Below are 24,231 nucleotides of genomic sequence, written 5' to 3'. Positions count from 1 at the left end.
TTTAAGGGGGGGTACGGGGGGCGAAGCCCCCATGGTCAGGCAATATTCCCTACTAGGTTAGGTTAGGTTAGGTTGGTTAGGTTACATTCCTTACTAGGTTAGGTTAGGCCTTTAAGGGGGGTACGGGGGGCGAAGCCCCCCTGGTCAGGCAATATTCCCTACTAGGTTAGGTTAGGTTAGGTTACATTCCTTACTAGGTTACGTTAGGCCTAGTATTTCCCTACTAGGTTAGGTTAGGTTACGTTCCTTACTAGGTTAGGTTAGGCCTTTAAGGGGGGGTATGGGGGGTGAAGCCCCCATGGTCAGGCAATGTTCCTTACTAGGTTAGGTTGGTTAGGTTACATTCCTTACTAGGTTACGTTAGGCCTAGTATTTCCCTACTAGGTTAGGTTAGGTTACGTTCCTTACTAGGTTAGGTTAGGCCTTTAAGGGGGGGTACGGGGGGGCGAAGCCCCCCTGGTCAGGCAATATTCCCTACTAGGTTAGGTTGGTTAGGTTACATTCCTTACTAGGTTAGGTTAGGCCTTTAAGGGGGGGTACGGGGGGGCAAAGCCCCCCTGGTCAGGCAATATTCCCTACTAGGTTAGGTTAGGTTGGTTAGGTTACATTCCTTACTAGGTTACGTTAAGTTACGTTAGGCCTAGTATTTCCCTACTAGGTTAGGTTAGGTTACGTTCCTTACTAGGTTAGGTTAGGCCTTTAAGGGGGGGTACGGGGGGCGAAGCCCCCCTGGTCAGGCAATATTCCCTACTAGGTTAGGTTAGGTTGGTTAGGTTACATTCCTTACTAGGTTAGGTTAGGCCTTTAAGGGGGGGGGGGGGGGGGGCGAAGCCCCCTGGTCAGGCAATATTCCCTACTAGGTTAGGTTAGGTTAGGTTGGTTAGGTTACATTCCTTACTAGGTTAGGTTAGGGCGGGGGGGTTTAAGGGGGGGTACGGGGGGCGAAGCCCCCCTGGTCAGGCAATATTCCCTACTAGGTTAGGTTAGGTTAGGTTGGTTAGGTTTGGACATTCCTTACTAGGTTACGTTTAGGCCTAGTATTTCCCTACTAGGTTAGGTTAGGTTTACGTTCCTTACTAGGTTAGGTTAGGCCTTTAAGGGGGGGGTAGGGGGGGCGAAGCCCCCCTGGTCAGGCAATATTCCCTACTAGGTTAGGTTAGGTTAGGTTGGTTAGGTTACATTCCTTACTAGGTTAGGTTAGGCCTTTAAGGGGGGGTACGGGGGGGCGAAGCCCCCCTGGTCAGGCAATATTCCCTACTAGGTTAGGTTAGGTTTACATTCCTTTACTAGGTTAGGTTAGGCCCTTTAGGGGGGTACGGGGGGGCGAAGCCCCCCTGGTCAGGCAATATTCCCTACTAGGTTAGGTTACATTCCTTACTTGGTTAGGTTTAGGCCTAGTATTTCCCTACTAGGTTAGGTTAGGTTACGTTCCTTACTAGGTTAGGTTAGGCCTTTAAGGGGGGGTACGGGGGGGCGAAGCCCCCTGGTCAGGCAATGTTCCCTACTAGGTTAGGTTAGGTTACATTCCTTACTGGTTAGGTTAGGTTAGGCCTTTAGGGGGGGTACGGGGGCAAATCCTAGGCTGTCATGGCAACTTGCCTAGCTACAGGTTCAGTTACTACTGTAAGGTTACATCCCCACTGCTAGGTTAGGTTATGTTAGGTTTGGTTTGGTTCTTTAAGGGGGGTTACAGCAGGCCCAACCCCACCCCTGGTCAGGCAACATCCCCTACAAGTTTAATTAGTTTTGTTATATGCTAACCTATGTTTAATTTGGTCTTTTGTATTTATTAAAACAACTATAGGCCTATTACACAGTTTACACCAGGACTTAAACATCCCACCCACCCCCCTCCTTGGGCCCGTTATAGTATGTATTTGTATTATTTCATATTTGAACCCATCCCACATTTACATTTTACTTCCCTTAACTACCCATTTACTTTTATTACCCTTAACATTGCCAACTTATCTTGTTAAGTGCTTGTTCATTTACCTCAGCCCCCACCCTGCCTCAACCAATAGCATCAAAGCATTTTTACTACTCCACCCCACCTCTCCTACCCTGTTTTCTACGGTCTGGCCTCCTGCCACCTCCTAACTTTAGAACTCCAACACTGTTGAATCTGCCGCCATGACATCCACGGCTGCATCTACTTCACGCTCGCCCCAGCCCCTCACCAGGAACTCTTTGCCAACTTCATGTAACAATGTTACATGAGTTACAAAGATTTTTATCTGCCTTTTACTCAGGTAATTATGATCGACTAATCGGTTTTTGCCAGGACCATGGCCTCCTGAGAAAGCAGGTCTTTTGCCCCCATTCAGTCGACTCCAAGATAAGGGAGGAGAATGTATAACTTCGTCGGGTACTTGGCTGTTGCTTATTTCAAGCTGCATTTTGAGGAACCCAAGACCCGCCTCCACGCATTCTTAAAAGCAGCTGCGGCTTTGTACCCTCCACTCCTTTAAGGTAAGGTCCAAACATTATTCTTAATTATTATGTTTTAGGAAAGTGAGTGTTAGGCTTTCGCCGAAAGTTGCGTCAGGTATGTTTACTATTCAGTGGGGTGCTGCTAAGACAACTCGTACCTTCCACCTTACCCCGCCCACCCCCTGTGCGTTACCCCCCCCCCCTTAGTGAACATATGGCTCCGTGGTGGTTGGGGAATTTAAACATGGCGGCTGTGTTTTACATTGCCTTCACCGTAACGAATACTTGGTACCTTCCTATAGGACCGTTCTTCTTGGTGACTTAGACTATGGCAATTGACATTTTCTATGTTATTTTGTTAGTTGCTTTACAAGGGTTGTAAGGAATATTTTTTTCGTTTGGTTGGAACACTAAACTTTAACCCTCTTACGCCGGAGCCTAAAATCAAAACGTCTCCCGTATGCCGGGCCTGGTTTGGAGTGAGCGCGGAAGTGAAAAAATAATTTTTCAAAAAATTACAGCGCGCGTACTTTTGAAGATTAAGAGTTCATTTTTGGCTCCTTTTTTTTGTCATTGCCTGAAGTTTAGAATGCAACCATCAAAAGAAATGAAAAATAATATCATTATCATATGATAAATAATGCGATATATGGTAGTAGCGAAAAAAAAAAAAATTCATACATAATTGTATTCAAATCACGCTGTGCAGAAAACGGTCAAAGCTAACCAGTTCCTTTTTTTTTGCGTTGTATTGTACACTAAATTGCGATCATTTTGATATATAATACATTGTAAAACAATAAAAGCAACACCGGAAAAATATTATCACAAAATGATGTACGAATTCGTAACGAGCGGACGTAAAAAAATGTTATTTCAAAAATTCATTCACCGAATTCTAAATAATGTTCTAGAGACTTCCAATTTGTTTCAAAATTAAGACAAATGATTGAATATTACGATACTGTAAGAGTTTTAGATTAGAATTGCAGATTTCGACCATTTCGGACGAGTTAAATTTGACTTTGACCGAATGTCGAAATTTTAATATATATATATATGGACATATTTCGAAAATGGAAAAAGCTACAACCTTCAATTATTTTTTATTGTATTTTTCATGAATTTGCGCACATTTTGATATATGAAACTCTATAAAAAGGCTAATATGAAAAGGAGCAAATATTAGGATAATGCCATGTACGTATTTCGGAGACTTGCGGCCGCGAATCGGCGCGCGGAGTGAAGGTAAATATATTTTTCAAAAATTCACCATAAATCACAATATTGTTTTAGAGACTTCAAATTTGTTTCAAAATGAAGAAAAATGACAGAATATTACTAGGCCGTAAGAGTTTTAGCTTACAATTGCGTTTTTCAACTATTTCGTGGTTTTTTCTATTTATCGTGATTTATATGCAAATATTTCGAAAAAAGAGAAAAGCTACAACCTTCAATCATTTTTAGTTGTATTCTACATGAAATTACGCACATTTTCATATATAAAACTTTATGTAACAGCTAATTTTAAATGGTGCAAACATTTCGACAATCGCACAAAAAAATTCTGATTTTTTCGGAAGTTACCAGCGCGAACGTAATGTTTTTTTTTCATAAATTCACCATAAATCGAAATATTGTGCTAGAGACTTTCAAGTCGTTGCAAAATGAAGGTAAATGATTGAATATTACTAGAATATAAGAGTTTTAGCTTACAATTGCGTTTTTCGACCATTTCGGTAGAGTCAAGTGACCGAAAGTTGAAATTTTTGCACTTAACGTTATTTATATGAAAATATTTCAAAAACTGATAAAAGCTAAAACCATGGGTTGTTTTTTGTTGTATTGTGCATGAAATTGCGCACATTTCCATATATAAAACTTTATGTAACGGCAAATTTAAAAGGGTGCAAACTTAGGACAATCGCACGAAAAAATTTATCGGAAGAGTTATCGCACGAACGTAAGAAAAAGTTTTTTCATAAATTCACCATAAATCGAAATATTGTGCTAGAGAACGTCCAATTTGTTGCAAAATGAAGGCAAAATGATGAATATTACTATAATGTAAGAGTTTTAGCTACAATTGCGTTTCTCTACCATTTCTGTAGAGTCAAAGTTGACCGAAGGTTGAAATTTTTGCACTTATCGTTATTTATATGAAAATATTTCAAAAAACTGATAAAAGCTACAATCATGAGTATTTTTTAGTTGTATTGTGCATGAAATTACGCACATTTTCATATATAATATTTCATGTAAAGGATAATTTAAAATGGTGCAATAATTATGTCAAAGTGACGAAATAATTTCCGAGATGTGTCACTGATACTTTTTAGTGCGATAAGAAAGAAATTCGCGCTTGCGCGCCTGCGTAGCGATTGTAAACAAAACAACGCCTTGATCCGTGAACTCCCAGAATCCCCCAAGGCGCGTGATACAAAAGTTTTCGGCTGGTAGGCCTATAAGTATTTTTCCGCGAATTTTTAAAAAAACTTTTTTGAGCCGACGTATGATACGTCCAATCGGCATACGGGAGACATTTTGACTCGACGTTTAATACGTCCAATCGGCGTAAGAGGGTTAATATACCTTTGAGTTTGGTGCGGCTATTATGTAACTTTCAAAGGTCAATTACTGCTTAGTTACAGCCGCCCGAATGGATATTACTTTTAAATCTTGTACAGTAACTCAAATAACATAGGAATCAGTCAATTGCCATAGTCTAAGCCACCGCGGATTGCTTCTGTAGAAATACCCTTTGTCCGAGATCTACTCTAGACGAGTACTTAGGTAAGTAGCCTAACTGCAAACTTTGGCCGTTGGGTATTTCTACAGAAGCAGTCCGCACGGACTGCAAGGAACGTAACCTTGGATACGACATCCACTAGTGATTGTGGGCCATCCAATGTATTTTGCCTTGTTTAGTACTGGCCCCTGGGGGGTTAATTACTACAGTTGTTCGAATAAATATTACTTAAAATTCTTGTTCAGTAGGTAAAACTGCATAGAAAAACCTCAACTGCCATAGTCTAGGCGGCCGTGGATAAGTACCCTAGATCTATCGCCTACAGATATGAGAGTTGGTAAATGGGTATAATACCTAGGACCCTAGGCTAAAGATCAAACCTAACCTGGCCTTAGGAGCGAACCTCCCCCTCCTAACCTACCTAAGATTCTGGGTCCTTCCTAGACCCTTATCTAACTTATCCTAGGGGGTTGCAACTTACCTATCAAAGATCTCTCACCCAACCTATCACAGCAGACCATCCTTACCTAGCTAGGGGTCTTTATCTCCCAGAATCCCACGTAAACCAACCCAGAATGCTGGGACCTCACGTAGGCCTGGATCCCCACTTAATCAAATCTATGGCACCGCAAATGGATGTTGACAGTGTTACGGACTACGTGATCACAACTAGTCTGACACAAGTTAGGGCCCCAGATTCTTACCTTATTGTATAATGTTAATTTCAAAACATTCCATGGGTTTGCCTTAATCTAAATGAGAACTCTCAGTGGGGTTTTCATCTTTGTATTTCCCTCATTTTAAGTTTTCTCATATCCAAAAATCGTGCTTTACCATAGTGAATCCAATGGTAATTCTAAGCCCTCATTCCGCGGTAAAGTAGACTATGGCAGTTGACGTTTTCCTACGTTATTTTACTTACTGAACAAGAATTTAAAGTAATATTTATTCGGACGACTGTAATTAACCCCCAGGGGCCAGTACTAAACACGGCGGAATACATGGACGCCCCAATCCCTAGTGGATGTCGTATTTGCGGTTACGTTTCTTCCAGGGTAATTCTAAAGAATAGTTCCGCACGGACTGCAAGGAACGTAACCGCAGATATGACATCCACTAGGGATTGGGGCGTCCAATGTATTTTGCAGTGTTTAGTACTGGCCCCTGGGGGTTAATTACAGTCGTCCGAATAAATATTACTTTAAATTCTTGTTCAGTAAGTAAAATAACGTAGGGAATCGTCAACTGCCATAGTCTACTCTACTGCGGAATGAGGGCTTAGAATTACCAATCCAATATTAGGATATAGGAAAATTATATTTTGGCAGTGGATATTTTGCCGTGCCATGACAGGCTACATATTTGAATATTTAGCCTGCATTTCCGGTGCACATACGCAGTAGCCTATATTATTTTCAGACTTTGGTATCTAGTTGCATGGGAATGGGATCTGTGTCCAGCTTGTTTTGTTTTGCCAGCTTTCATTATTAAGCTGTGAACTGACACGAAATCATATGCAATTTTGCCGGAATTAGACTGACATTTTGCAATCTTAGGCATGAAACTGAACAATTGACACACAAGATTTGTGAAAAGTCTTGTAATGAAATAAGAAAACCAGATACCTTATCTGTTTAGTATGTAGGGCATCATAGGCACTACCAGCATCCTTCCCTGTTTATTTTTAAGCCCATTGATAGACTTAATATTTAGTTGGCAACAAGCTATAGGCTATAGTAAATTCACATCAACCTTACATTTGTCATCTAGGCCAGTCCCTTACGACGCTCCTGATTGGCTGTTGATAAGCCAATCACAGAGCTGGAAACTTTGTCTCTCTCGAGAGTTCACATAGGCAGGATGTATGTTCCATCTCTCCTGAAAGACATATCCCTCAGGAGAGGTGGAACATACATTCTGCCCATGTGAACTCTCAAGAGAGACAGTTTCCAGCCGCTTTTTAATAGCCAATCAGGAGCGTCGTAAGGGACTGGCCTAGACGTCAAATGCATGGTTGATGTGAATCTACTATAGGAGATTCACATCACCAGTGCATCTGATGTTTAGGTCAGTCCCTTACGACGCTCCTGATTGGCTGTTGAAAAGCCAATCACAGGGCTGGAAATTGTCTCTCGAGAGAGTTCACATAGGCAGGATGTATGTTCCACCTTTCCTTTGGAATCTGCACAAACAATGGCAGAGAATAGTTATATAGTTAAGGGTGACATACTAATGTTATAGTAGAATACTTACGATACATGTGTAGCTAGATACCTAGGATGACTGCAGAAGCCGGCATGAGGGTTTAGTAGTAAGTACTATGTAGATAATGTCCTTTGTTGGTCTTATACAGTCACAGTAAGTCCTATTGTCTTAGTAGGGTGATGTAGAATAGCGTTGCAAGTGTGCATGCTTAATAGTCTGGAGTCTGAACAGTAACAGAAGGTAAGGTTATCATAGTTAGTGGTCTCTTGGAAACCGTCGTTTTCAGTTAGTGCCTTGCCGGTAGTCTCTTTTTCTTCTAAATCTATCATACTTGTGGCATTAAATCTTCTTAGTTTTTATAATAGGAAAGATGATAGAGTAAGATAGAAATACGTATTATGATACTGCACCCCTCCCCCCTTAGTATAGAAATCCCCCTTATGATACTGCACCTGCCCCCCCTTTTAGAAAATAGTTGAGATTACAAATCCATTTTAATAACAGGTCGTCTAGTCCAAGAGGACCGTCTTATACTACTAGGATACGGGGAAGTATGACTAGCAGGTTCCACACTCTCCTGAATAGTTGGAGAAGACAACTGTGTTGCTTCATCTGAAACAAGTGGTCTAGTCGGTAAATTAGCTGAAGCATCAACAAGTGGAGTCAGTTGAGGTGATGGAGGAATAGTTCTAGTAATCATTTGGTCCTGGTGCCTTTTTACTACATTTCCTGAGGGTAAAACACATTTGTAGGGTAAGGGAGTCTGCTAAACAACAGTGGAAGGTATCCACTTAGAACTACCTGGGGTATAATTTTGAATCATCATTGGTGATTCAGGTGGGAGGTGCAACTTGGGAGGAGTGCCTGTATGTTCTGTCTTTTGTGCTTGCTGACGGTTCATAACCGTAGATGACACACCATCAGCAGGCCATAATAGATCCAATCGAGATTGTAAGCGTCTACCAAACATTAACTCTGCTGGTGACTTATCTGTAATAGTATGAAGAGTTAATCTATAGTTGAATAGAAATCGGTCCAAAGTGTCCTGTATAGATGACTTAGAAATACGAAGTGCCTTTTCCAGAGTTTTCACCATTTTCTCTGCTAACCCATTGTAGAGGGTTTGTATATTGCAGTGGATGTGGTCTAATACCACCATTCTTACAAAAATTTTAAAACTCTTAAGAGATAAAATACGGACCATTGTCAGAGACAATTAAAATAGGGAGGCCAAATCATGAAAAAGAATGTAAACACTGAATAGTCAGTCTCCTTAGCAGTAGTACTGGACGTAGGATACACATACACCCACTTGGAGTGTGCATCCACTACCACAAGAAAATAGCGACCACCTACGGGTCCAGCGTAATCAATGTGAAGTCGATGCCAAGGATGAGTAGGCCATCCCCAAGGATGTAGTTCTGCCTTAGGCGGCATTGCTCTTAGAGATAAACACTCAGGACATGAGTTCTTCAAACTTTCCAAGTCACTGTCTAGCTTAGCCCACCAAAAATAACTATGTGCAAGCTCTTTCATATGCATAGAACCCAGATGTAGCATGTGTAGTTCTGCTAATAAACTAGCTCTTAGTTTGGGTGAATGACAACTCGAGATCCCCACAAAACACAACCATTTTGTAGAGAAAGTTCATCCCTTCTCCTGACATGGGGAGTAAGTTCTGAATCATTTCAAGTCTTAGTTTGTTCCGACAACTGGCATACAAACCTTCGGTCCTTTTACAATAGGAAGGTACTAGCGGCAGCTGGATAGGTCGTAAGCTTTCGAACAAGGGGTGGTTCGGTAGTTAACTGCTTGTCCGACAGGCGCGCGCGCGCGACTGGGAGGTAAACAAAAAACCACTTTTGCTTTCGGCCTCACAGCGAGTTGGACGTGTGTGTTCGACGCTCTCTGCCCGCTTCTCGTCGTTTGCTTTCCCTTGAGTATATGGTTGTGTTGTGTTGAGTTAATCATTGTAAGTACAATCATTTCCTCTCTTTTTTCATCAATTGTGATTAATCTGATCAATTATGGAGTCTCCACGCCCCGCTACCCTTCGGAGATTGTGCCCGGGTACCGAAGGGCGTAAATGCGGTAAGTTCCTCTCCTTTCCAGAAATTGATCCCCATATTTTGTGCGCTCGGTGCGGTCGGGGCCGCGAATGTACCCGAGCCGAGCCTGCGAAGTTTGTTATGTCTTGGTCGGAGGCGCAGTGGGGCTTGTACGAAGGTAGGAAGAAGCGAAGGCCTGCAAAAGGGAGTCGTCGGAAAGCTCTCCCGCGACTCCTTTGGTTACGGACACTTCGTCTTCTTTCCTGCCGCCCAACGCTCAGCTCCCACGTTTGGCAGCCTTCTCCTTCGGGGGGTTTCTTCTAGGTCTTCTCCTCACCGATCTGTCCGAGTGTGGAGGAGGGGCGCGAGATACCCCAACGTTGAGTTGTATTCTGGGTCCTCTATCTGTTCGTCTACATCGCACGGACGGGTAGAGGATCCTGCTAATCACCCGACCTTTGCTTCCTCAGGTGCTGTTGCGCGAAGGACGACCTCGGACAGGTGTGGGCATCGTGGGGTCTGCAGGCGTGCCGAGTGTCCAGGGGCTGCTCTACCATCTCGCTGGCTCTGTGGCGGTCACGGCATGCTACGGTGACGACCACTACCACGACCCTGTCAACTCCTGGCTATGCTTCACTCCTCACCTGGTGTACACCCCGCACGCGGTCTCTGTTACACCAACTACATCGGTGCATGGGCCAGTCGCCGTACCACGGGGGAGTGTGATGCAGCCCGCCTGGGTTTGCCGTGCTGCCTCGACCGTACTTCGTTTGTGCCCGAAGAGCTCGCCCCTGGACCTCCCACCAGTACCTAGGATGTCTGTGCCGCTGGTCCGTCCACCTGGTCTAACCTGTACAGCCTGCCGTACCTGCCGTACCTGCCCAGCGCTGTTTACGGACGTGATGTTGCCGACCACTGCTGCCATTCCTGTATCTGTTCCTGCCGTCTCCACTGCTGTTCCTGTGATGCCTTGCACCTGCTGGTTACGTTGTCCTGTTCGTGGCGCCGCTGCTCCCGATGCCGATCTGTTCGGACAGGTGCGTCCGGGCCCTGTTGCTTCGGCAACAGCAGGCCCTGGCTCCGCCCTGGATGACAGATCTGACATCGGTCCTGAGGAAGCTGACGAAGAAGAAGAAGAAGAGGAGGAAGGTGTCGTCGTCGTCTTCATCGTCTTCTTCGTCGTCGTCTGCCGCCTCTTCCCCTTCATCTTCTAAGGCTCCACAGCCTAAGAAGAAGAGGTCGCCTCCTCCCCCTAAGAAGTCTCCTTCGGGAGCTTCTAAGGGACCCGTCTCGCTCCGGTGAGACGGGGGGTTCTTCCGCTGGTCCACCCTGCTCCTTGGGCTGGGGGCAGGACCCATCTCTTCTTCCGCAAGGAAAGAAGACTACGGGGACCAGAGGAGTGCCGGCTAACACCGGCACTTCCTCGCCTGCTGTTAGTGGTTCGGGCCACGGCAGCAGGATCCGTCTCGGCCTCTCGTTCGCGAGAGGTAACCGAGTGTACGGTCGCCTACCAGCGACCGTGCAGCTAGGAACCAGACCTCTGAGGCCAGCTCAGCGTCAGGTTCCACGGCACGGAGCGGAAGGACTGGTGACAGCCCGCATCACGCGACTCTCACCAGACCAGCTCTCGCTCTCGCGGCGATCAGCTGGCTACCCGGGCTGACGTGACGGTCCAAGACCGACCACGGGCTGAGGCTGGGAAGAGGTCCCCACCGTTCGCCGGCACCAGCCACAGCTGGTACCAGCGACGTGACGCGCCGTGAGGATACGCACCGGTCTCACCGTGACAGTGGAGGCTCGCCGGTCGCCTGACGTCACTCTCACAGAGAGCGATCGGTACGGCGCGACCAGACCAGCTCTTCTGACACACGAGACCGGGGCCGCTGTCCTCAGTCCAGCCGTTCTCCCACAGCGAGACGGCTCGACCAGGCCTGCAGCTCGATCGCCAACCGCGGGTTGACGAATCGCCTGCAGTCCTCCAAGCCCAACTGGGGTTCTGCCAGCGAGCGAGGAGGGAGCGTCAGGTCTGCCTCTCCCATACCTTCAACCTCCTCGGGTTACCACCGGGGAGGAGCGAGGTATTGAGGAGTGATCGTGAGGGGTGCGCTCTCAGGATCCCACCACGACGTCCTACGGACCAGGCACGGTTCTCGGACCGGGGCCAGGTCGTATGCACAAGTGGCTGGAGGAGACCGAGAGGGGTCTGTCGCTGTTCCCCCCTCGGAGGGGGAGGGTCTCGGGAGCTGCTCCTGTGCGAGGACTGGATGGTCCTACTCCGCAGGATGCAGTCACTCCTGAGATTCAGGAGGAACTTTGCCGAGGTAATTGCGCTGATTCGTCAGCACAACGACCTCGGGGAAGGATCGCCGCTCCCACCATCCGAGCCCACGTCCCGGCTCGAGTCGTTCTGGGGCCCGAAGAGGGAACCCAGACCGGCGACAGTGGGTTTGCCGCGTTCTGAGCTTGCCGACTCAGTGCTGGACCAGGTAGAATCTCTTGTCTCCGGGCCAAGACGTTTTCTCTCAAAGTCTGGCAGGTCGAGCAAGCTGCTTCCACCTCCTCTGCTCCGACAGCGCGTTTTTTACGTGCCATCTGAGGACCCAGATCCCGCCCAAACAGGTGAACCCGGAGTTAGGCCAGGCTAACGCCGGGTGTGTCTCTGCAGCAGCTCCTGTCCGAGAACCTATGGTTTCTCGCAGCAAGAGGCACTCGGCCTGGAATCCACTGCCATGGCAGCTTTCCAGGCCGTCTCCTGGATAGATCTGTGGTCCCTCACAGTATCTAAGGTCGCAGCCAACTTCCGGGGGAATTTCTCCCTCCCGAAGATGACTCGGCCTTTAGGAGACTTTGCCAGTCTGGGGGAAAAGAACCATCTCCTTCCTTGCCCACCAGACGGTAAACCTGTGGGCCAACCTGGTTCTCCGGACGTAGGGACGCTGTCCTTACTCGAGTTTCCAGGGCGGCTGGGCGTGAACGCGGCATTTGGGACTCCGCAACGGACCTTTACGGAGTTCCACGTCTCTCTTCCCAGGAGAGATGGTGGACGCTGCGGTGGACAGGACGGCGCACTGACGACAGTGACCGTCTGGTTTCACCACCAGGCAGTTTCGAAGGCTTCTGGGCAGCCTCGAACTGCGCCAAGCCAAAGAGCTCGGCTAGCGCTTCCACAGTGGCTAAGACGGTAGTCGCGTCGAAGCCCCGTGGAAAGACTCTGTCTTCTTCGACTTCTGCAAAGGGGAGCCTGTAACCAGCCCTCCTCCCAGCCCTCCTTCTCCCGAGGAGGCTCTGGGAAGAAGTCGAAGAAAGGGGGGAAACGCTAGGGACGGCGTTCCCCCTCACCTGCTGCCGGAAGTGGGGGGGTGCCTGGCCAGCCATGGGCACTTGGCAGCGCTACGGCGGCCGAGACCTGGATTGTAGATGTCCCTTCAGGGACATCTACAATCCAGGTCTCGACTCCTCAGGGAGAACGATTTCTGCTTTCAGTGGACTTGAAGGATGCGTATTTCCAAATACCCATTCATCAGTCCTCCAGGAGGGGTAAGTACCTCCGCTTCATCCTCGACGGGACGGTGTACCAATTCAGGGCACTTTGTTTCGGTCTCTCACAACAACCCGCCCACAGGTGTTCACACGAGTGTTCACTCTGGTGTCTGCTTGGGCCCATTCGCACGGGATACGTCTGATGAGGTATCTCGACGATTGGTTAGTCCTGGCGAGCTCCCGCTCGCAGTTTGCTACAGGACAGGGATCGACTACTCGAGTTCTGTCGCGATCTGGGGATCGTTGTGAACTTCGAGAAGTCCGATCTCGAGCCCAAGCAGAGGATGAAGTACCTGGGTATGCTGATCGACACGGTAGCAGGGCGAGTTTTCCCCGCAGACGCAGAGGATCAGCAGATTCAGGGAGGCAGCCAACCAGTTCCTGTCTCGGCAGGAACAGGTAGCTCAGCGATGGCAAGTCGTGATCGGACACCTGTCGTCACTCGAGAAGTTTAGTCCCTCACGGGCGTCTTCACCTGCGGTCTCTTCAGTGGAGACTAAAGGAGAGTTGTCACAGGCAACGGATCCCCAAGCTTTCCAGTGTCACTGACACCGGAGGTGAGGCAGGACCTAGCCTGGGGTGGCTGGATGACAGGAACCTCTTAAGAGGAGTGCCTCTGCGCACTCCCCCCCCGGACATGCAGCTGTTCTCAGACGCATCGACCGAGGGATGGGGCGCACACCTGGGAGGAGTTGCTGACTTCAGGAGTGTGGGACGAGAACGACAAGCACCTTCACATAAAATGTACTGGAACTCAAGGCAGCGTTTCTCGCTCTCCAAGAGTTCCAGGACCGCTTGATGGGACACTCAGTGGTGTTGATGTGCGACACACACGGTAGTGGCCTACGTCAACAAAACAGGGGGAGCCTAGTGTCTCTCCCGGTTTGTACCAGTTGACTCGGCAGGTGCACGAGTGGGCCGAGGCACACTCAATAGAGCTGTCGGCACGCTACATTCCAGGGAGAGGAATGTAGTAGCAGACACGCTCAGCGTCGGGATCAGGTGATAGGGACCGAGTGGTCTCTACACCAGGACGTGGCGGAAAGGCTCTTCGACCTGTGGGGGCGACAGTCGTGGATCTGTTCGCCACCCCGGCACAACAGAAAGCTTCAGGTTTTTCTTCTCAGCCGTGCCGGATCCATGGGCAGCTGCAGAGGACGCTCTTCAACACCCGTGGGACAACCTCTTCGCCTATGCCTTTCCCCCATTCAGCCTGATTCGCAAGGTGATCAGTCGAGCACTGGTCACCCCAGAATCTCAGGATGATCCTGGTGGCTCCCAAATGGCCACAGGCCATTTGGTATCCGGACCTGCTGGCTCTTCTCGCAGGAGAACCGAGAGAGATTCCCCCTTGGCACAACCTTCTCACCCAGCCAACACGTCGAGCGGTACCACCAAGCAGTCCAGTCCCTACGACTTCACGGCTGGCTGTTATCCACCATCTCTTGCGAACGAGAGGCTTTTCTCGTAGCGCAGCAACAGAGATGGCTGGAAACGTCCGTCAGTCCTCTGCAGCTGTGTACCAGGGGAAGTGGGGCCGTCTTCTGTGGTTGGTGTCGTAGACGGGGTCTATCTCCTCTCAGAGCCACTCTTCAGCAGGTAGCGGATTTCCTCGTGTTTCTTCGCCGAGAGAAGCTCCTCTCAAGTCCCCACAGTCAAAGGATACAGAGCCGCCCTGGCTCTCGTCCTGAAACTGAAGGGATTGGACATCTCGAACTCGTTCGAGATCTCCTTGCTTATGAGGAGCTTCGAAAGGTCTTGCCCACCCAGGGAACTCAGGCCCCCTGCGTGGGATGTGACTCTCGTCCTTAGGAGTTTGACTCGAACACCCTTCGAGCCACTCCGAGAGTCGTCAGACAGGGATCTGACCCTCAAGACCCTCTTCTTGCTGGCCCTGGCATCGGCGAAGAGAGTAGGGGAACTTCATGGTCTTTCCTATGATGTACGACACTCCAGGGGAGGGTGGGGATCTGTGACGCTCGATTTCGTCCCGAACTTCGTTGCGAAGACTCAGAAACCGTCGGTCCCTGACGACAGGTTCGAGTCTTTCACGATTCCCTCCCTAATGGACTTCACCGATATGATGCGATGAGATGCTGCTTTGTCCTGTGAGAGCGCTACGGCGCTATCTGAAGAAAACTCGACACCTCAGGCTGAGTGTCGACGCCTCTTCGTTAGCACCGGGAACCGGGGTAACCAAGAAAGAAGTATCCAAGAACACTCTTTCATTCTGGCTGCGTGAGGTCATCAGGAGGGTGTATGAGGCTGATGGTAGTGACGACATCCGTACGTCCCGTCCGAGAGCTCACGAAGTCAGAAGTATTGGCCCCTCGTTGGCGTTTCGTAAGAACTTCTCCGTGGCGCAGGTCCTGAAGGCAGGTGTCTGGTCTAACCAGACTACCTTCACCTCCTTCTACCTTCGGGATATTGCCCACAGGTCCTTGGATACCTTTTTCCTTGGGACCCGTGGTGGCTGCTCAACAAGTTGTGTAGCTAACCCAGACCCTCGCAGGCTGAAACAGCATCGAGTCCTGGTGTGACTGTGTGGATGGATGTGTGAGTGAGTGAGTGGGACTGGCTCCCTCTTCCCATCTCTTCCTCCTCCTCTACCTTTGTGGTTAGAGGGCCACGGTCGTCACTACGCTGGATGAGGACGAGATGCAGGTGAGCTATATGACAGAGCCCCATCCTATCCCTTTCACTAGGGATAGGAGCAGAATATCCACCACTTCTTCTACAAGGGGGGGGAAGTGGATGCCTACAAGAGTCAAACCCATGACTTTATATTTGCTCCTGTACAGGAAACAAGTTCATTACATTGCTGATACGAAGAGATACGCTTGCCTCTCTCTTAGTACTCGGTCCAGAGGTCTGACCATTGATCCTGCGGTGCACACCCCGATCAATCGGACAGAGGCTTGGATCCCTCCCTCGCTCTTACGACCAGGGAGGCATTCCAAGGTTGGGCGAACACCAGTCTGTTCACAAAAGACTCAGATTCCTCCCACCAAGAAGTGAGTCTTCCTATTGTAAAAAGGACCGAAGGTTTTGTATGCCGTGTCGAACAAATGACAATTTGTCCAAAATTGCATTTTTCCTAACTATACAAACCTGAGGTCCTTTTACATATAGTCCCACCTCATGCCACCCCTCACTCTGCAGTTTTTTGCTTGGGCAAAAGCAAAAGAAAATGATTTGTTTTTACCTCCCAGTCGCGCGCGCGCGACTGTCGGACAAGCAGTTAACTACCGAACCCCTTGTTCGAAAGCTTACGACCTATCCAGCTGCCACTAGTACCTTCCTATTGTAAAAGGACCTCAGGTTTGTATAGTTAGGAAAAATGCAATTTTGGACAAATTGTCATATTTGTAGTCCAGCCTAGATCATAAAAGCACAACTCTAGCTAGTGTAGAATCCTTACGAGTTTGCTCTTTGATAACGGCACTAGTTACAGGTAAAGGTTCCAGGAAACTTACTAAATTAATCCAATCAGCTGGGACTGGGGTAGAGTCTGTAGCAGACATTAGGAGAAGACGACTTAGAGCATCTGCAGTACCTAAAAGCGTACCCGACCGATGATGGAGTATGAATTTATAAGTATGAAGTAGTAAAGCCCAACGTTGAGTGCGACCTGAAGACATAGTAGGAATACTCTTATCAGGTGAGAAGATCTGCCACAACTGTGAAATTACGCTGACCCCACAAGTAATAGTGAAACTTGCGTAAAGCAAACACAATAGCAAGGGCTTCTTTTTCCATTTGCGCATAGTTATGTTCTGCTGACGTTAGCATGCGCGAAGCAAAATATATAGGTCTCTCCACCTCATCCACTAAACGACAAAGAACCGCTCCAATACCAAATGAGCTACTGTCTGCAACAACAACTAGTGGTAACTTTGGATCAAAATGCACGAGAGCACTGGAATTCATGAGTCTTATTACAATCTGAGAATGCAGATTCTTGTTCTTTACCCCATACCCAAGGATTTTTTACTTTGTTCATGCCACTTACCTGACAGATATATATATAGCTGTATTTTCTGAAGTCCGACAGAATTTCAAAACTCGCGGCACACGCAGTGGGCGGCCAGGTGGTAGTACCCATTCCCGCCGCTGGGAGGCGGATATCAGGAACCATTCCCATTTTCTATTCATATTTTTTTCTGTCGCCGGTCGGTAAACAACTGTTTACAGACCTCTGCTCAGGATTTTGTTCATGAAACTTACCTGTCAGATATATATATAGCTGTATTCTCTGAAGTCCGACAGAATTTCTAAAAACTTACGACACACGTAGTGGGAGTTATGGGTGGTTAGTACCCATTCCCGCCGCTGGGAGGCGGGTATCAGGAACCATTCCCATTTTCTATCAGATTTCTTCTGTCGCCGGTGTCGTAAACACCTGTTTACACACCTCCGCCTCAGGATTTTGGAAAACTTGTCATATTGCTTGAGTATCCTCTTGACTTTTGGTTTTTTGGTTTTTTTGATTGGATCGATAGCTTGGCATACGTGATTTGGACTGTTTTTTGATTTTGGCTTAGGATTTTCCCTTAAAAATGTCTGGATGTAGTTCTGCTAGCGCCAGGGTGTGCTCGAAAGTGGAATGCAAGGTTAGGCTTCCAAAAGCCTTGGTTGATCCTCAACACATTGTGTAAAGGGGTGTAGGGGGCAAGAGTGTAGATTTGATTTGCGCTGTAATGAGTGTGAAAGCTTAGATGATTTGCAATGGAAGACGTATGAATCCTACGTTAAGAAGTTAGAACGTGATAGGATTAGGAGGTCTTCCTCCAGGAGTAAGTCGGGTAGCAGACAGGGTATTAATGTATCCCCTTCTAACCCTCCCTTAGAATTTGTGTCTCCTAACCCTGTAGTGTTCCTTGGGGGCGGGCCCTCAAGTGGTGTCTGCGGAGGGTAATGTCCCTTTCGCTTATTCTAGATTCATTGAAGACGCTTGAATCTAAAGTGCTTGCCCTTGAAAACAGGCAAAATAAGTGCAGTGATAGTGCCCCTAGTGAAAAGTGGAGGGGGCGTCAGATCGGCCCTATAGCGCCTCTAGGCTGGGACCTCTGCCGGACTCCCAGGACTCAGGGAGAGGGCATGTCGAAGGCGCGAAGGAGGGTTACGGGGAACCCCCACGATCTGGCGTCCCTTCAGCAGTTCCTGTGGTACGCTTCCCAGGCTGCTAAGGAGCGTGCTCGAGCACGTATCCTTCAGGATTGTTTCTCGTCTTCCGACGCGTCCTCCCCGCGCAAGGGGTGGGAATCTCGATCGATCGCGACCTCTGAAGAGGACTCTTCCAGAGCTGGACGCTTCACGGTCATGCTATGTCTGAGGTGGCATTCTTCTCCGGAAAGCGTAGCCTTTCCGCCCCAGAAGAAGTTGTAGGACGTCATCCGACGATGACGCCCTCGAGCGCCCCAGTCGCTCTAGAGCCAAGGCTGTTCCTGGAGAAGGAAAGAAGGCGTCCCCTCGCCCCTTCTCCTCTCGCAAGCGCAGCTCGTCTCCGCGTAATAGACATCTCAGACGGAGATCATCATTGCGATGCAGCGGCAACTGGACGCTTTACTGAACAGAAGGAGACGGTCCCGCATCGAAGGAAAGACGATAGACTGCCTATCAAAGAGATCTAAGCAGTCTTCTCCAATGGCTCCTTTTTCGTCCCGTCTTCTGATATTTCGCCCTCTAGACGTCGTTTTGCACCCCAGGGTTCATCTAGAGGTGACGTTAGACGCCAAGTTAGAGAGAGTTCTCGGCATGCTCCTCTCCCTTCCCGTAGAGAGGACGCTCGGCGTTCCGATTTCGACGCTTCGGCTGACGACAATTTGCGTTCTGCACCTCTTCGACTTGACAGTGTTGACGCTCAACGTTATGTTAGTCCGTGCAGTAGATCAAGTTTCTTCTTCGCTGAACGTTCGGGAAGGACGCTTCGCGACTAGAAAGAGTCTCTTTGATGGACGCTCCGTTGGACGCCCGGTTGGACGCTGATTTGAGCGCTCGAGAGAACGCTACGTTGGACGCTCAGATGGACGCTCGTAGACGTTCTAGTAAGACCTCTGTGGACGCGAATGTGGAAGTTCGCTGTCACTCGGATGTGGTTCCCGAGACTTTGGCACGTTCGCCTCTAAAAGTGACTCCTGATCCTGTTCCTGTTAAGGATCCGTTGCCCTCGTCTTCTTTTCATCGTTCTGATAGGAGACTTGGAGCTAAAGGACTTCTGCCTCTTCCTTCGGACTTGCACTCGGGTAGAGAAGAGAGAAACTTAGCGGTTCTTCGGAGGATGTTGATGATGATCAACCTGCTACGTCTGCCTCGTAGATTATCAAGTCTTGGCACGACTTCTTCGTGATTCGTTTGGCGATACTTTTCAGCCAGCGGCTCCTCCTTCTCCTCCTTCTCAGTTTTCGTCGTCGAAGACAAGTAAGTCTCCAGGTTTCGTGAGGATGAAGACGTCGTTATCTACGAAAAGAGCATTCCGAAAGGTAAACGCCTGGATGGAGTCTAGGAAAGCAAAAGGAAGAACTACTTTCGCCCTGCCTCCGTCTAGACTTAGCGGTAAGGCAGGGATGTGGTATGAGACAGGCGAGGAATTAGGATTGAAGGTTCCTACGTCAGCTCAAGGTGATTTCGCCAGCGTGGTGGATGCCTCAAGGAGGGCCCTTTTAGCATCGGCTAAGGTTTTCTTGGACGACTTCCGGAACTGGACCATCTTTTGAAGGGATTATTAGTCCTTAGAAGTTTTCAACTTTTTAGACTGGTGTCTTGGAGCCTTAGACAACCAATCTCGTAAGCCAGACTCGATCAGCTTGGGGGAGCTGTCCAGTGTATTGTCATGCATGGACAAGGCCGTCAGGGATGGCTCAGAGGAGTTAGCCTCTCATTTTTCAGCAGGGGTTCTTAAGAAAAGGTCGCTTTATTGCAACTTCGCGGCTAAGTCTGTCTCTCCCGCTCAGAGGACAGAACTTTTGTATGCTCCCTTCTCGAGTCATCTCTTCCCCCAAGCTATGGTGAAGGATCTGGCAGTGAGTCTGCAGGAGAAAGCCACACAAGACCTGTTGGCTCAGTCTTCGAGACGTCCGGCTGGCCCTTCAACGTCGTCTGGAACACAACAGTTTAGAAAGCAGAAGCCCTTTCGTGGAGGGACTTCCGCTAGATCGTCTCCTCGAGGAAGAAGCCTTCCTAGAGGTAGAGCCCCTTCCAAGTCTAGGGGTAAGAAGTGAGAGATCGTACCTTCAGTCACCGGTAGGAGCCAGGCTGCAGTTGTTTGCAGAAGCCTGGAGAGTCAGAGAGGCAGACACCTGGTCTCTCGACGTCATAGAGAGGGGTTACAAGATCCCTTTCATAAAGCCGCCCCCGTTGACTTCCACTCCAGGACTTGTCCCCTTCGTATCTTGCTAACAAAGCGAAAGATTCTTTTTCGACCTGCTCGAGCAGATGCTCGAGAAAAGAGCAGTGGAACAGGTTTTAGAACCTGGCAACGCCAGGATTTTACAACAGATTGTTTTTTCTTGTACCGAAACAATCGGGAGGGTGGCGGCCCGTCTTGGATGTAAGTCGTCTAAACCTCTTTATAGAGAAGCAGAGGTTCAAGATGGAGACACCTCAGTCAGTTCTGGGGGCCTTAAGACCTGGAGATTGGATGGTATCACTCGACCTCCAGGACGCCTACTTTCACGTCCCGATACATCCCAATCGATGAAGTACCTTCGGTTCGTATTGAAAGGGAAGGTCTTTCAATTCAGGGCGCTTTGTTTCGGACTGAGTACGGCCCCTTTTATCTTCACCATCTTGATGAAGAACGTGCGAGGTGGCTCCACCTTTCCAACGTCAGAATCTCGCTCTATCTAGACGACTGGCTCATACGAGCCTCCTCGCAGACCCGGTGCCTGAAGGATTTGAAGACGACTCTGTCTTTAGCTGCGTCCCTGGGACTTCTGGTGAACTTCGAAAAGTCACATCTGACCCCAACACAGTCCATCGTGTATCTGGGATTCAGATGGATTCAGTGGCTTTCGGGCTTTTCCGTCCCAGGAACGTCAGCAACAAGGCATAGAAAAAGTGTCAGCCTTCTAGGGGAAAGATTCATGCTCGGTGAGGGAATGGATGAGTCCTGCTGGGGACCATTTCCTCGCTGGAGAAGTTTGTTTTCCCTGGGGAGGCTACACCTCCGACCTCTTCAGTTCTTTCTGTCGACAGCTGGACAGAAAGGACAACTTCGAAATGAAGTTCTACATCTCGGAGAGGTGAAGAACCATCTAAGATGGTGGCTCGATCCGTGGAAGCTGTCAGAGGGAGTATCCCTCAAGTTTTCAGAACCCCGACCTAGTGTTGTTCTCCGACGCGTCATCCACGGTGGGTGGGGAGCAACTCTAGGGGGGGAGGAAGTGCAGGTACCTGGAGAGGGGAACAGGTAACCTGGCATATCAACTTCAAAGAGCTGGCAGCTTCAATTAGCGCTCCAGTTCTTCCAGAACAAAGTCTCCCGTCGGGTGGTTCAGATCAACTCGGACAACACCACAGCCCTGGCATACTTGAAGAAACAGGAGGAACACACTCTCGCTCCCTGTTTTCTCTAGCAAAAGAGATCCTGCTTTGGGCAAAGGATGGAGAGAGTCACAATATTGACAAGATTCATTGCCGGAGTCGAGAACGTCCGGGCAGATCTCCTCCTCAGTCGACGAGGACAGTTATTGCCGACAAGAGTGGACTCTCAATCAAGAAGTATGCCAGGAACTGGTGGGGTCTTTGGGGGATGCCCTTAGTGGGACATCTTCGCAACATCAAGGACGGCGAGACTTCCTCTGTATTGCTCCCTGGTTCTAGATCCGGGAGCAGTAGCAGTAGACGCCCTTCTATGGGATTGGACGGGCCTGGATCTCTACGCTTTTCCCCCCTTCAAGATCCTGGGGGAGGTGATGAGAAAATTTGCAGCATCGGAGGGGACGAGGTTGACCTTAATCGCCCCCTTTTGCCCGCAGCGATCTGGTTCACAGAAGTGATGTTTTACCTAGTGGATTATCCGAGATCTCTTCCGTTAAGGAGAGAATCTACTCAAACAGCCCCACTTCGAGAGGTACCACAAAAACCTCTCCGACTCTGAGTCTGACTGCGTTCAGACTATCCAAAAGTTGGCCAGAGCGAGAGGTTTTTCGAAATCAGTGGCTAAAGCTATCGCCACCGCGAGGAGACCATCATCAATCGCGTTTTTTTACCAATCGAAGTGGGCAGCCTTTAGAAGTTGGTGTAAGAGAAAAGGAGTTTCCTCTACCACTACCTCTGTGAGCCAGATCGCCGATTTCTTGCTTTATCTGAAACAAGATCTAAAGTTGGCAGTGTCAACTATTAAAGGCTACAGAAGCGTTCTATCTGTAGTCTTTCGCCATAGAGGTCTTGACCTCGCTAACAATAAGGATCTCCATGATCTATTGGAGATCGTTCGAGACGACCAAGGTACCACTACCGAAGCTTCCTTCGTGGAACCTGGATGTGGTCCTAAAATATTTGATGTCAAATCGTTTTGAACCTCTTCATCTTCGTCTCTGCGAGATTTGACGAAGAAAACCGTATTCTAACTGCTCTGGCGACGGCGAAGAGAGTTAGCGAAATACAGGCTATCAGCAAACACGTCGTTTCAAAGGGCATAATGCAGTCTGCTCTTTGAATATGTCGTTTCTGGCCAAAAACGAAAACCCTTCCAATCCCGTGGCCTAGAACATTCGAGATCAAGGTATGGCAGAAATCATTGGTCAAGAGCCAGAAAGAGTCCTGTGTCCTGTTAGGGCTCTTAAAGAGTATATTCGTAGAACGAAGGATTGCCGAGGTTCTGCAGAGAACTTATGGTGTTCGGTCAAGAGACCAAACATGCCCATGTCCAAGAATGCACTGGCATTCTTTTTAAGAAACACCATTAAAGAGGCGCACGCTTCTTGCAAAGACAGTGACTTGAAGATACTGAAAGTAAACGCGCACGAAGTAAGGGCTATTTCGACCTCTATAGCCTTTCAGAAAAAACATGGTCTTAAAATTACATTTTAAGTGCTACTTTTTGGAGGAGTAACTCAGTGTTCGCCTCTCACTACCTAGGGAGGTGAGAACGACTATGAAAGCTGTTACTCGCTCGGGGGACCATACGTCGCCGCAGACACTATTTTGGGGGCAGGAGGTAGCACTCATCCTTTCCCATAGAAAAGGGTAGGTGAGTTTTTAATATTTGTATGTTTATGGTTTGTAGGGTCGGCTGCCGAGTACAGTCGTCCCTTCCTTTAGCCTTTGGTATATGGGAGTTTGTTGTTAGGCTAACTTAGGTGGTGGTTTTGCCTCGTTGCCCTCGGAAGTATGGTCATGGTCTAGTCACATTGTGGTCCCGTCCCCAGTTGACAGATCATCTAGAGCGCACCAACTACATAGGTCACTACCTTGTTGGTAACTCTAGTGAAGCACAAGCAGGCTTGGGTGACAGTAATCACGAAGTCAGCTATGCTAACAGGTAAGAACCAAGATGTCAATCATATCATTTATATGTTTTTCTAAAAATCCTTTTTTTCTGTCTCTCACCGCCAAAGGTGGGATTCAGCTATATATATATCTGACAGGTAAGTTTCATGAACAATTTATATTGTTAAGATACAATAAAGTTTGTTCATACTTACCTGGCAGATATATATAATTTTGTAGTACCCACCCACCTCCCCTCAGGAGACAGTGGAGATAGAAATCTGATAGAAAATGGGAATGGTTCCTGATACCCGCCTCCCAGCGGGCGGGAATGGGTATAACCACCTAACTCCCACTAGTGTGTGCGTAAGTTTTAGAAATTCTGTCGGACTTCAGAGAATACAGCTATATATATATCTGCCAGGTAAGTATGAACAAACTTTATTGTATCTTAACAATATCATTTTTTGGATTTGACTCGCTTTTAAGTATCTGATTGGTTTTTTGGTATTGAATTGGATTGTTGAATTGGCATGCGCGATAGTGAACCGTTTTTTGTTTACTTTGGATTGGCTTTTCTGTAAACGTGATGTCTGGATCAAGTGCTGTGAGTTCAGAGTGTGTGTGGAGGATGATTGTAAGGTGAGGCTGCCGCCAAGCATCGGTAGACCCCCACACAGTATGTATGAGTTGTAGGGGGCATAATTGTTTGGTGGATAATCGGTGCAAGTGAATGTGAGAGATTGACCGATGATGATTGGAGAGTATATGATCCTATCGCCTTAATTGGAACGCGATAGGATCAGGAGGTCTTCCTCCAGG

At 48.2% G+C, this 24,231-nt stretch overlaps 1 protein-coding gene across 1 annotated transcript; it reads right to left on the bottom strand.

Annotated features, from left to right (window-relative positions):
• Positions 1-7,868: 7,868 nt before the first annotated feature.
• Positions 7,869-8,947, bottom strand: LOC135214199 (uncharacterized protein K02A2.6-like). Its single transcript, XM_064248267.1, has 3 exons — positions 8,674-8,947; positions 8,189-8,377; positions 7,869-8,116 (listed from the first exon to the last, which is right to left on the bottom strand). The coding sequence occupies exons 1-3, from the start codon at positions 8,945-8,947 to the stop codon at positions 7,869-7,871; spliced, it is 711 nt and encodes a 236-aa protein (XP_064104337.1).
• Positions 8,948-24,231: the final 15,284 nt, after the last annotated feature.

Source organism: Macrobrachium nipponense, chromosome 45 (genome assembly GCF_015104395.2).
Source record: "Macrobrachium nipponense isolate FS-2020 chromosome 45, ASM1510439v2, whole genome shotgun sequence".
Lineage (NCBI taxonomy): Eukaryota > Metazoa > Arthropoda > Malacostraca > Decapoda > Palaemonidae > Macrobrachium > Macrobrachium nipponense.
This window is presented reverse-complemented; position numbering and strand designations above follow the sequence as displayed.

What these genes read in the sequence shown, in the direction of transcription:
- LOC135214199 (XM_064248267.1), bottom strand. Translation starts at nt 8,947, where the DNA reads ATGCTACATCTGGGTTCTATGCATATGAAAGAGCTTGCACATAGTTAT. An exon ending in GTATGTGTATCCTACGTCCA is followed by an intron (nt 8,378 to 8,673) that starts GTACTACTGCTA and finishes ATACTATTACAG; the next exon opens with ATAAGTCACCAGCAGAGTTA. An exon ending in GATTCAAAATTATACCCCAG is followed by an intron (nt 8,117 to 8,188) that starts GTAGTTCTAAGT and finishes TTTTACCCTCAG; the next exon opens with GAAATGTAGTAAAAAGGCAC.